Source organism: Bos grunniens, chromosome 4, assembly GCF_055505025.1.
Source record: "Bos grunniens cultivar Pamir isolate PY7600 chromosome 4, Bosgru_T2T1.0, whole genome shotgun sequence".
Taxonomy (NCBI): Eukaryota; Metazoa; Chordata; class Mammalia; order Artiodactyla; family Bovidae; genus Bos; species Bos grunniens.
In genome coordinates this window covers 12313942-12328483 of record NC_141168.1, presented here as the reverse complement: position 1 = coordinate 12328483, position 14542 = coordinate 12313942, and the positions used below count along the sequence as shown (strand labels likewise).

The 14542-nt window shown below is 39.5% G+C and overlaps 1 protein-coding gene across 22 annotated transcripts in view; it reads right to left on the bottom strand.

Moving 5' to 3' along the window:
- Positions 1 to 14542, bottom strand: part of TPK1 (thiamin pyrophosphokinase 1) — a 391983-nt gene that overhangs the window by 100705 nt on the left and 276736 nt on the right. For 19 of the 22 annotated variants that reach the window (XM_086398263.1, XM_086398267.1, XM_086398254.1 and 16 more), the window contains one exon: positions 11075 to 11186. The exons of the other annotated variants lie outside the window; for them this stretch is intronic. In XM_086398263.1, coding sequence (XP_086254389.1) covers positions 11075 to 11186 — 112 coding nt within the window. The remainder of the gene's footprint in view (positions 1 to 11074; positions 11187 to 14542) is intronic. 22 annotated transcript variants of the gene reach the window in all.

Sequence of the window (14542 nt, the reverse complement as noted above, 5' to 3'; positions counted from 1 at the left end):
GCTTTGCTGAAAGAAATTGGAGATATAAACAAATTGAAACTATCCAATGCTCATGGATTGGAAAATTTAACGTGGCTGATACAGCTATAGCCGTCCCTGGGTATATGGGGGACACTAGTTCCAGGACCTGCTATGGATACTCAAATCTGTAGATACTGAAGTCCATGAAGATTCTGCACCCAGGGATACAACCAACCATGGATCAAAAATGTAGTACCATATTTATGTAAAAAAAAAAAAAAATCTGCACATAAATGGATCCATGCAGTTCAAACCCGTTTTTCAAGGGTCAACTATATACTTCTCAAACTGACCTAGAGTCAACATAATCCCTATCAGAATCTTAGCTGACTTCTTTGCAGAAATCAATGAATTAATTCTCGACCATTACTTTATACCGTATTCAAAAATTAATGCAAGATGGATCAAAGACCTAAACATATGGGGGAAAAAAACTATTATAAACTCCTTAAAGAAAATATAGGAGTCAATCTTTATGACATTAGATTTGGCAATGTGACACCAAAAGCATAATCAACAAAAGAAAAAATAGATAAATTAAACTTTATCAAAATGAAAAATGATTGCTCTTCAGAGAACACCATTAAAAACAGTGAAAAGACAGCCTGCAGAATGGGGAAATAAATATTTGTAAATCTTAAGTGATTTGTGTCTAAAATATACAACGAACACTTACAACTTAATAATAAAAAGACAACACAATTGTAGAAGGGCCAAAGGATCTCCAAAGAAGGGATACAAATAGCCAACGAATACCTGAAAAATATATTCTACATTATTAGTCACTGCTGCTAAGTCGCTCCAGTCATGTCCAACTCTGTGCAAACCCAAAGATGGCAGCCCACCAGGCTCCGTCATCCCTGGGATTCTCCAGGCAAGAACACTGGAGTGGGTTGCCATTTCCTTCTCCAATGCATGAAAGTGAAAAGTGAGAGTGAAGTCGCTCAGTCGTGTCCGACTCTTAGCGACCCCATGGACTGCAGCCCACCAGGCTCCTCCATCCTTGGGATTTTCCAGCAAGAGTACTGGAGTGGGGTGCCATCGCCTTCTCCTCATTAGTCACCAGGGAAATGTAAACCAAAACCACAACAAGATACCACTTCACACCCATCAGGATGGCTAAAGTCAAAAAGTCAAATAAATACAAGCATTAGCAAGGATATGGGCAAGTCAGACCTCTCACACAAGGCTGGTGGGACTTTAAAACAATGCAGCTCCTTTGGAAAAGCGTCTAGCAGTTCCTCAGCAACTAAACATAAAGTTCCAATACGACCCCACAACTAGGTATGTACCCATGAGAAATGAAACATGTCCATACAGAAAGCTGTAGAAGAATGTTTATTTTTCATAATAGACAGAAGGCAGATATAATCCAAAAGTCCATTAGTGGGTGGATGGATAAATAAGATATATTAATATTATACAGTAGAATATTGTTTGATCATAAAAAGGAAAAAAATACCATTAAGTTCTACAACGTGGATGAACCCTGAGAACACGCTAAAGTCAAAGAAGCCAGTAACAAAAGTCCATTACGTGTCTATTCATATGAAAATCTAGGATAGGGAAATCTATAGAGGCAAAGTAAACCGGTGGTTGCTTAGGGATGGAGGAGAGGGCAGGGTGGGGGACAGGAAGAGTATGGTGGCTGCTGGCTGAAGGGAACACGCTTTTTGAGGAGATGAATATGTTTGTAATTTGACTTGCAAGGGTTGCACATATTGGGACTTCCCAGGTGGCTCAGTATAAAAGAATCTACTTGCCAATGCAGGAGACTCAGGAGTTGTGAGTTCAACCCCTGGGTCAGGAAGATCCCCTGGAATACTGGCAATCCACTCCAGTATTCTTGCCTGGAAAATCCCATTGACAAAGGAGCCCGGTGGGCTACAGTGCATGGGGTCAGAAAGAGTGGGACACAACTGAGCACGACCATGCATGGTTGCACATATTTGCAAATAAACTAAGTATCACTTAATTTTAAATGAGTGAATTATATATATATATATATATATCAATTATATTTCAATAAAACTATCAAAAAAATGTCATTTCCTTCCAGCTTAGTTGACTAATACTAGAATCAACGCATGCCTTCTAGATGAGCATATTGGTCTGATGTCTTTTGCTTAAATGACTTGGTCATGGTCATGAGCCTTTATAGATACAGAGTGAACAGTTCAGGTATGGCCCTTGTAAGACCTTTTCCAGATACAAATATGGAAGTGACATCATCAGACCTTTGTCTCAGGGCTCCCTCTGACCTAGAGCATACAGGCAGAAGTTAAGCAGTATTTTGCAGTAAAACTTAACATTTTCTTTAAAAAAGACTGTAACAGTCTGTGATCCTTTAAATATAATGTGTGTGTGCTCAGTCGTGTCCGACTCTTTGCAACCCCATGGACTGTAGCTCACCAGGCTCCTCTGTCCCCTGAATATTCCAGGCAAGAATAATGGAGTGGGTTGACATTTCCTCCTCCAGGGGACCTTCCTGACACACAGGTCGAACCTACATCTCTTGTATTTCCTGCATTCTTTACCACTGTAGGTGATTACAATTTGATTTTTTTTTTAATTTTTAAAGGGTAAAGTAATGACTCATACAAATATAAAATGAACACAAAGATTTCAATTAAGTCATTAATTAATGAGAAAACTAGTACGATGTTAAAAAAAAAAAAACAAAAAAAAAACTGTTTCAAAGGTGACTACAAAGGATAAACTTACTAAGACAGCCCAGAATGCTGAAATGGATTTGCTAATAGAAAATGCAATTTATATAGGGTGATAATGCATGGAGTTTTGAAAACAAAAGCTCAACTGAATTATATTACTAGGAATCATATACAGTATGATCAGTCCTTTACCAGTCAATTTCCAATTCCACAACATTTCTAAAATAAGCAAAGATGATGAAAAGCTAAGTGTCACATAGAACCAGATAACCCTTCAAGAGCCTCTAGACTAGGCCCAAGAATCTACTTAAAGATACACAGATATCTTTTTGCCCATTTCAATGGTTTTTGCAATTTTTCATGACAGGTTTAAGAGTGGTATGTCTATGAATATAATTTGACTTTTAAGTTTCTATGCTATTTGATCTACCATATTTCACTAGTTTTAACACATACATTTCCCCCATATCTCTGTAATTATAATTGGTAGAACTTTTTCTCAGTGTACATAAAATAAGGAGGCATCTTATAACTGATGACATCTTAGATATGATGACATACAGTCATTGCACCAAATTATAAACTTGAGAAAGTGATCTTGGGGTGGGAAGCTTTAGCTAACATATTCCTTGCAGGAAAAAAAAAATTAGTTTTTTAAAAGCCATCCTCAGTATCATCACCTTTGACTATGTGTTTTAGGTAAAAATTTTAACAATGTCTTCAACTCAAATTGGATTACTGATTATCAAATGAATTAAGATACAAAAGATACTGCCCTTTAATCAGAGAAGAAATGTTGACATCACAGATTGAGTGCTTTTTTTTTAAAGCACTGGACTAGAAAAGCAATAATTAAAATAATGACAAAGATATTTAAAAATACGAAACAACTCACACACTAGTAGCACTAGCTCACGAAGTTATAGCCTACGGATGTCTGCTGCTGCTGCTAAGTCGCTTCAGTCGTGTCCGACTCTGTGTCACCCTATGGACAGCAGCCCACCAGGGTCCTCTGTCCACGGGATTCTCCAGGCAAGAATACTGGAGTGGGTTGCCATTTCCTTCTCCACTAAGTATGTATAGCTATTGTCAAACCATGATAACTCACTAGAATCACTTTGTAAGGTATAAAGGAACGAGAAATAAGACTTTTCACTGAAACTGCATTAATAGCAACTGTAGTTTTCTTTCCTTTTCTAAATAGACTCTTGAACTGTTCCCTTGATAGGCTGGCACTTAAAAATCCTCACAGAGAGCTCCTGCAGGAGATCTTGGTACCTGTACACACTTATTACACAGTATTTCCATAGAGATGAAAACTCTTTTCAAACTGTTTTCTCAGAATTTTTTTTTCTTTCCAAACTCTTTCACTTGGGCTAGATTTGAGTCTCTTTCAGTCAATGCTATGAAATTATTTCATTCTGTCACTTATTTCTATACTTTGAAAAAACACAAAAGAAGGAACAATGGATGCATAATTTCAAACTCAATTTGAGTTATAAAGCAGATGCCTGGGCAAATTGAGGGCAATTCTATTTAAATTTTTTCTTAGGTAAAAGTGTAGTGAAGTTAAAAGTTTGTCCCTCAGAATTTTTTATATTTCTTCCAAATTAATGTTAATTTCCTACCACTGTGTCTTCTTTCCTGGTTCCTTTGCTTTCTTTCCCTGTCTGCAGTTTCCTACCCCTTATCTCAAATTCCCTTTAGTGATTTTTTAAAAAACATCAACTTATTTTCTATGGAAAATATATAAATAGCACTGTAGACTTGATATATAAATATAAACAGCACTGAAGACTTGAATTCAAATTCTGAGTGCATCGATCCATAATGACATTAATTTGGTCCACTGCTAAGTAAGACTTTAAACTACCATATCCTTATTTGAAAAACGGGGGATCTGATAATTTTTCAAAATCAATGAATGACCCCAAGCTGCAGAGGGAAAGAAAATCAAATACAACAAAAGTTATACTTAAACACACTGTAGTAAAACTGTAGCGCATCAAAGAAAAATAAAAGGTCTAAAGGATAGATAGAGTTAAATGCAGATTATAAACAAAATTATAAACAAAATTTTACTGTGGATCCATCAAAAGCAAAAATAGAAATCCATAAGAATATGACTGAAAGAAAGTTTTTATTATGTTAATATATATGGCTAAAGTGTTCATCAAGATGGCAGACAAAGAAAAGACATTTTTTTTTTTTGATAGAAGAGCAGACTCCTACTTATTCCTTCCTCACTGACAGAATCTCAGTTTTATTTGGGGTGACTATGTCCTCAGATTAAAAAAAAATTCAAGTCCTAGCCTCCTTTGCAGCTAGGGTGGCGTGTGATAGCTCTGGCCACCGAGGCAAATGATGAAACGAGGGAGGGTTTCTGCAAACGCTGGGAATCCCTGATGCCGTGTTTTCCTGCAGGACGTGCTGCACCACTTCCTCCCTGTGTTTTCCCACCTGATGCTAAACAGGGGATACTCTACAACGGAGACATCTTGCGTCTTGAAGCAAAGGCTGAATAAATCACAGAAGCCTTGCCCTGTAAATACTTAACTCTGCACTTTATTACACAGCGGCGGCGGGGCAGGGGGCGCGGGGGGTGCTGTTTAAAACTATTATTTCAGTTACTCATAATTGAACACAGTCCTATTTGTTACAGATGAAGAAGAAAGAAACATGATTACGAACCCAGGTCGAATTTTTGGAAATCATGAAAGTGTTCATAAATACAGTAATACAAATAAAATCAAGTGTCCATACAGCACAAATTAACTCAGAAACTGTAATTTTTTAAAGGTGTACTTTACAAAGCAACACTAAGTATAAGGTTTCTAGAGATGAGTCCTTCTATGACTCATTAAGTACAGGATCTTATGGACAAAACTTCTAATTATCAAAAGCAATTCAAATTCTAATTAAATGGAGAAAGAAATTATGTTTATGGATGGGAAGACTCAGTTTTGTACAGAAATTCTCATTCCCAACTGTTCTAGTCTCCTAATGTAATCTCTAAATTAAGGCTGATTCTGATAAAAACTACAATGGAATTGTGTGTGTGTAACATTTGTCAGACTTTATTTTTTTGGGCTCCAAAATCACTGCAGATGGTGACTGCAGCCATGAAATTAAAAGACGCTTACTCCTTGGAAGGAAAGTTATGACCAACCTAGATAGCATATTAAAAACCAGAGACATTACTTTACCAACAAAGGTAAAGTCAAGGCTATGGTTTTTCCAGTGGTCATGTATGGATGTGAGAGTTAGACTGTGAGGAAAGCTGAGCGCCAAAGAATTGATGCTTTTGAACTGTGGTGTTGGAGAAGACTCTTGAGAGTCCCTTGGACTGCAAGGAGATCCAACCAGTCCATCCTAAAGGAGAGCAGTCCTGGGTGTCCATTGGAAGGACTGATGCTGAAGCTGAAACTCCAATACTTTTTGGCCACCTCATGTGAAGAGCTGACTCACTGGAAAAGACCTTGATGCTGGGAGGGATTGGGGGCAGGAGGAGAAGGGGACAACAGAGGAAGAAATGGCTGGATGGCATCACTGACTCGATGGACATGAGTTTGGGTAAACTTCGGGAGTTGGTGATGGACAGGGAGGCCTGGCGTGCTGCGATTCATGGGGTAGCAAAGAGTCGGACACAACTGAGCAACTCAACTGAACATTTATCAAGCTGCAAGTTTATGAAGAAAAGAAAAAAGCCAGGTGTGTGTGCAAATGGGCTTCAGCTATGTCCAACTCTTTGCAACCCATGGACTGTTGCATGCCAGGCTGCTCTGTCCCTGGGATTCTCCTGGCAAGAATACTGGAGTGGGTTGCCATGACCTTCTCCAGGGGATCTTCCTGACCCAGGGATTGAACCTGAGTCTCCTGCAGCTCTTGCATTGCAGACAGATTCTTTACCATGAGCCACTGGGGAAGCCCCAAAAGTCAGGAATATCCATGAAAATTTTGAAGAACAAGGTTGGTAGGCTCAACCTAGCACATTTCTGTATTTATTGTAAAGCTATGGTAACTAAGGCAGTGTAGTATCAATACAGGAAAAAGAATGTGAGCCAAGGGAACAGACTAGAGATCCAAGAAACATACCTATGAATTTGAAAACACAAATCACTGGAAAAAGGATGATAAATGATGCTAGAGCAACTGGTTATCAGTAAGGAAAAAATCAGATCCCTAACTCATATTATACACAAAAATCAACTTCAGGTGAAAGAAAAGACCTAAAAAAAAAAGTCCCTTAAAGCTAAAAATAAGAACATCTTTATGACCACGGGGAATAGAAAGATGAATTATGATAGAAATTACAAATCTGAAAGAAAAAGATTGATAAATTTAACTATCTTTAACTTAGTAATCTCTGTGTGTACAAAAATGCCATAAACAAATAGAAAAGGCAAAGTATAGCCTGAAGATCATCATGGTGTGAAGCGCTTCTAAAAACCAGTAGTAAGAAAAAAAAAATAGTCCAATGGCTAAAGGGCAAAAGAAAGTAGCAATGAATGAAAGAGGAAACCTACATGGATAGTAGCTATAAAGATATTTTCCCCCACTAGTCTTCAGAGAGGACACTGAAATATCACTGACACTCATCGGACCAGCAAAAATGATTAAATCTGACATCATCAAGAATCGGGCGAGGACAGGGAGCACAGGACTCTTGGATACTCCTGGGATGGGTGTACACTGGTACTTCTGCTGAGCCACATGACATGTCCAGTAGAGGCGAGGGTGTGTTTGCCCATGATGCAGCTACTTTATTCCCACAGGTACAACAGCCTAAAGAAACTCTAGTCCCAGATATGCGTGTGCGTGCTAAGTCGCTTCAGTCACTTGTCTCTGACTCTCTGCGACCCTATGGACTGCGACTCCAGATTCTTCTGTCCGTGGGATTTTCCAGGCAAGAATACTGGAGGGGGTTGGCATTTCCTCCTCCAGAGGATCTTCCAGACCCAGGGATCGAAGCAATGTCTCTTATGTCTCCTGCACTGGCAGGTGGGTTCTTTACCATTAGAGCCACGTGGGAAGTCCCAGACACACATCACAGAATATCCACAGCATACTGCTATGAACTAAGATACTGATGCTGGGAATGATTGAAGGCTGGAGGAGAAGGGGACAACAGAGGATGAGATGGTTGGAGGGTATCACCAACTTAATGGACATCAGTTTGAGTAAGCTCTGGGAGTTGGTGATGGATGGGGAAGCCTGGCGTAGCAGTCCATGAGGTCGCAAGAGTTCAGACACGACTGAGCAACTGAACTGAACTGAACTGGTTGAAGATACTGTAATATATGTGATTTCAACAACATTTGTAAACATACACTTGTGGGTGATGGTGCCACAATAGGCACTTGTTTTAAAGACAGTCTGTGATGTGACATACCACAAACTGAACCATATGAATCAGACTCCTTTTAGAACTTGTGGCATCATATTTTATAGTGGGTATAGACAGAGAGAATGCCAGCCTCAAGACCACCTTAAGACGATTTTGATGCATTCCCTTGGGAGGACTTGCTTCTTCTCCTTGACCCGAGATGTGAGCACCCCCTGGTTAAGTCATTGCATCTGCTTTCTCCTCCTGCAGCCCCATCCTGCTACGCTGCAGGTGTGACAGACAAACTGACATGGAACTGAGAGCTCTGCTTTCACAAGAACACTGAGTACAGCCCTGGTGGCTCAGATGGTAAACAGTCTTCCTGCAGTGCAGGAGACCCAGGTTCGATCCCTGGGTTGGAAAGATCCCCTGGAGAAGGAAATGGCAACCCACTCCAAAATCCCATGGATGGAGGAGCCTGGAAGTCCATGGGGTCGCAGAGAGTCAGACATGACTGAGCGACTTCTTCTGAGTACAGACAGACCCCCACTCTGTGAAAATAATCCACCCACTTGTCTCCAAGCCAACACGGTGTCACCTCAGTTATCTTTACTACTTTTTAATGAGGCAGCATCACCTATCAGAAGACCCTATTCATTAGCACTATTACCACAGATCACTGATAAAACACTTTGTCTCAATGGTATTGCTTTTCACACCTTGTGAGGTTGCTATTACTTGCTTCCACAAAGTTGTAGAGAATCAAGTACCTATTTCAAAAGCCGAAGCAGTCTGTAAATATATAGATAAGTAACAGCGTAGAGCACTTTGGCAGGGCTGAAACTTTATCACAGACAAGAAGACTAAAAGCCCGTCATGCCCAAGGCCCCTTCCTGGAGTAAACTTTATTATTCAGATATTGTACACTATCACTTATGTGTGGAATTTTAAAAGTACAACAAACTATTCAATACAGCCAAAAAGAAGCAGACTCACAGACACAGAGGACTAACTAGCGGTTACCAGTGGAGGGTGGGCAACACGGGTGGGGGAGTAGGAGATACAAGCCCCTGGGTATAAGACAGGCCGTGAGGACATCCCGCACAACATGAGGCATATAGCTAATATTCTGCAATAACTGTAAATGGAGTATAACGTTTAAAATCTGCAAAAGGTAATTTTAAGTTAAAACTGTTTAAAAAAAAAAGAATTAGGATGAGTATATTGTTGTAGAATACAGCGGCTTTGCTGCTGCTGCTAAGTTGCTTCAGTCGTGTCCGACTCTGTGTGACCCCATAGACGGCAGCCCATCAGGCTCCCCTGTCCCTGGGATTCTCCAGCCAAGAACACTGGAGTGGGTTGCCATTTCCTTCTCCAATGTATGCATGAACGCTAAGTCGCTCCAGTCGTGTCTGACCCTGTACGACCCCATGGACAGCAGCCCACCAGGCTCCTCCATCCACAGGATTCTCTAGGCAAGAATACTGCAGTGGGTTGCCATTTCCTTCTCCACAGCAGCTCTGAGAATGTTCTAAAGTACACCAACGGTTCTCATGTATCTTATGATTCTCACCTGTTCAACTGCTAAGATAAAGGAAGCAATATGGTGAAGGACAGGGCAGTCTGGCATGTTGCAGTCCGTGGGGTCACAAAGAGTCAGATACTCAGTGACTGAACAACCACAACGTCCGCTGCCTGCTCACTGTGCAGAGAGCTCGACATGTCTTGGTATCAGCCCTGGCAAGATGAGGTCACTACCAGATCCAGGAGGAAGTTCACCACTGGCTAGAATGGGTCCTTGGAAATAATGGGAGCTCCAGACAGTAAACCAATTGTCTTAGGCTGGAAATGTTTTCAAAAAAGCTTCTGATGGGAGCTCATGGCAGCTGCAGCTAACCAGCTTCAAAGCCTGCCACAGGTTCCCATGCACTGGAGGAGATCTGTTTTCATCCGGGTCCTTTCAAATTCTGATGAACTGGCCAGACATTTGTTTCAAAATATCTCTAGTTCTTCCTAATTGTGTCAGCAGTGGCTCCTAGAAAGAACTTTTAAAATATCTTTTAATCTTCATTATATTTATCTCTTGAGGTATTTATATCTTTTTGGGAACCCAAAAGTTTCACATGTTATAAAAGAATGTCATGGTTCCATATTTTACTTTTTACAACTTTAGAGGTATCAGTCAATCATGAGATAATCCCTTTGACATTCACTCAAAGCTCTTTGATTAAATTGTTAACTGTTATTCTTGGGGACTAGGGGTGATTATTTCACAATGCCTGATGGTTTCTTTTGGAATCAGCATTTATTTCATGAACAGATCCACCTCATTTTTTGTTCTTCAATCCAGACAGTGTTAGAGTGATTACTACATAGTACAGTTCTTAAGTACTGGAGAACATTTGAAAATTTAGTCAGAACAGCTAATCTTATAAAATCACAGATGTTTAAATAACTCTAGTTAGAAGAGCTACTTTTCTTGAAAAGTAAGGTAGGTTTCAAGCACACAAAACCACGAAAAAGGGTAGACAGAGTGCTTAGCTATGACACCAAATGTATGATCCATAAAAGAAAAAAACCTGGACTTCAAAATTAGATTAATAAATTTAGTTAATTAAATTTCAGAAAATAAAAACATAAGTCAAAGAGTATGAGAAAATATTTTCAAATCATATTATCTGATATAGGACTTATATCTAGAGTACATAAAGGAATCTTACAAGTTAAAAAGACATAACTCCAAAGAATATACACAAATGGCCCCTAAGCTCATGAAAATGTGTTCAGCATCATTAGTCATCAGGTGAAAGAAAGTAAAAACCACAGTGAGACATCACTTCATACTCACCAGGATATGGAGAAACTGGAATCCTCACACGTCACGGGTAGGAATGTACAACTGGTATGGCCGAGGTGGAAAATAGTCTGGCTATTCATTGAAAGGCTAGAGTTCCCATATGACCCAGCAATTCCACTTCTAATTATTTATCAAGATAAATTTTGTAAAAAAATAAGAAAGAAAGAAAATCTCCCTTTGTGCAAGGGTTTTACTTACTAAGGTTCCACTTTAGGCCTGTTGTGGTCACCTGATTGCAAGGCTGTCCAACAGGAATGAGGCCACACCAATCACCTTCCATCCCGGTATCTACATGCAATTTGTGCTTTCCCTGAGGCAGAGAAGGAATGATCATTAAGATGGGAGAAGAAAAGACAGCACGTTAATGTGCACTGAAGATCTGGTCATATGCACCAGAACCATCCTAGGGATGGTTCACATAATTTATCATACTTAATCCTACGAAAAGGAGTACATCAAGGCTGTATATTGTCACCCTGCTTATTTAACTTATATGCAGAGTACATCATGAGAAACGCTGGACTGGAAGAAACACAAGCTGGAATCAAGATTGCCGGGAGAAATATCAATAACCTCAGATATAAAGATGACACCACCCTATGGCAGAAAGTGAAGAGAAACTATAGAGCCTCTTGATGAAGGTTAAAGAGAAGAGTCAAAAAGTTGGCTTAAAGCTCAACATTCAGAAAAACGAAGATCATGGCATCTGGTCCCATCACTTCATGGCAAATAGATGGGGAAACAGTGGAAACAGTGACAGACTTTATTTTTTTGGGCTCCAAAATCACTGCAGATGGTGACTGCAGCCATGAAATTAAAAGACGCTTACTCCTTGGAAGGAAAGTTATGACCAACCTAGATAGCATATTAAAAACCAGAGACATTACTTTGCCAACAAAGGTCCGTCTAGTCAAGGCTATGGTTTTTCCAGTGGTCATGTATGGATGTGAGAGTTGGACTTTGAAGAAAGCTGAGCGCCAAAGAATTGATGCTTTTGAACAGTGGTGTTGAAGAAGACTCTTGAGAGTCCCTTGGACTGCAAGGAGATCCAACCAGTCCATCCTAAAGGAGATCAGTCCTGGGTGTTCATTGGAAGGACTGATGATAAAGCTGAAACTCCAATACTTTGGCCACCTCATGTGAAGAGTTGACTCATTGGAAAAGACCCTGATGCTGGGAAAGATTGAAGGCAGGAGGAGAAGGGGACGACAGAGGATGAGATGGCTGGATGGCATCACTGACTCGATGGACATGAGTTTGAGTGAACTCCAGGAGTTGGTGATGGACAGGGAGGCCTGGCGTGCTGCAATTCATGGGGTCGCAAAGAGTCAGACATGACTGAGTGACTGAACTGATACTGAATCCTAACAACAAACTTAGGTTAGATAGCATCACCTATCAGACTCAGTGGCCATGAATTTGAGCAAACTCCAGAAGACAGTGAAGGACAGGGAAGCCTGGTATGCTGCAGTCCATGTGGTTGCAAAGAATCAGACACGATTTAGTGACTGAACAACAACATGTACTGAATCATCCTACAGAACTTTCACCTGACTTAATACTAGCAACAGTTTTACAAGGTATCTTACTGTTAATTATTACTTTAACGTATCAGAAAATTGAAGTTTGCAGAGATTAAATTGTCCAGGATGTACAGATAACAAGGAACAGAAGCTGGATTACTACCTATACCTTCCACTTCCAAAGACTAAACTGATTTCATGTGCTAAAGAAACAGCGCTAAAGGATAGAGAAATCAAGGGTCTTAAGGAAATGCTTGCTTGAGGGTAAATACAACATTGGTGCCTAAGTAAAATCCCTGCTTTTTACCTGAGAACTGGGCTTCTGACCGTTAGAATTCAATGTTAACCCTCCTGGTGATTAGTCTGTTTCCTACACCCACACCTCTAGGAGATCTCAGTGACAAGTCTGTCTACCATGAAACAGAGTACCGGCCCTGAGAAGTGAGTATGCTCCTTCTATTCTGATTCTGAAATCGGACATAATTTTAAATGTTTTCTATTTTTCAGTTTACAGTAAAGTTAAATGTAATGCTCAATCAAGGCCACAAGGCTTGCTTTTAAATAAAATACTTGGAAACTCTTTCTTCTACAAAGTAATGCTTTTCTATTCCCACCCTATTTGCTATTCTGTCCTTAGGGTTATGCAGTCTTTATAAAAAGATACCTCAAGTTCTTTTGGGACAATGTCAATATACGATACATTCAACAATAGAGTAAAAAAGGTATTTTTTTTTCATAATTCAAACAACTCTAAAGGAATAAGCTCCAAAATATATTCATTTTAATAAAATAATGTTTTAAAGTATATTTAACATATGACATATTACCAGACTAAGGTATCTAGGTCTCCTTGTACTATCATTTTACTTGTATTGTAACTACAGCTCTTGTACTGTATATTGTAATCTCTGAGAACTTATTCTAATGTACAGGCCTCAAGATACAAGTAGGATTTGTCTTCTGTTAAAAGATTGCTTTTGTTAGGGAAAACAGTTCTCTAGGTTGCATGAGTTCTTGTATATAACACAAGTTCATTCAGACATTTACTACCAATACAATTCATATATATATATTTCTATTTGAGCATTCAAGGAGAGGGCATAAATTCAATTCGAAGGGCTTGAATACACATTCAAACACAAAGAAGATTTTTAAAGAAAATTTAAACTACATTTGAACTTGGTGTCCATCAGTGGAAGAAAGACAGGCGATATAGGTAGATATACAACAAGCAATAGATTACATGCAAACAGAGAAATGTGAGTGGACTGCAAACACAAGGAACTGGGAAAACATAATGCATAGTAGGAAACAGAATCATGATAAGTTAAAGAACCCATCTACAAAATGAAAATAAATGCAAGAACTGCCGTATGACCCTGCAATCCCACTGCTGGGCATACACACCAAGGAAACCAGAACTGAAAGAGACACAGGCACCCCAATGTTCATCACAGCACTGTTTACAATAGCTAGGACATGGAAGCAACCTAGATGTCCATCTGCAGATGAATGGATAAGAAAGCTGTGGTACCTATACACAATGGAGTATTACTCAGCCATTAAAAAAGAATAGATTTGAATGAGTTCTAATGAGGTGGATGAAACTGAAGCCTATTATACAGACTGAAGTACGTCAGAAAGAAAAACACCAATACAGTACATTAATGCATATATATGGAATTTAGAAAGATGGCAATGATGATCCTAAATGCGAGATAACAAAAGAGACACAGATGTAAAAATAGACTTTTAGACTCTGTGGGAGAAGGCGAGGGTGGGATGATTGGAGAGAATAGCATTGAAACATGTATACTGCCATATGTGAGATAGATCGCCAGTCCAGGTTCGATGCATGAGACAGGGTGCTCAGGGCTGGTGTACTGGGATGACCCTGAGGGATGGGATGGGAAGGGACGTGGGAGGGGGGTTCAGGATGGGGAACACACCCATGGCTGACTCATGTCAATGTATGGCAAAAACCACTACAATATTGTAAAGTAATTAGCCTCCAATTAAAATAAATTTTAAAAAAGACACTTCTTCTAACAACATTAAAAATATATATTAAAATTTTAAATATATAAGCATATATACACACAGTAACAATTTCCTCTCCCTAATGGGAATTGCTATCTTCCCA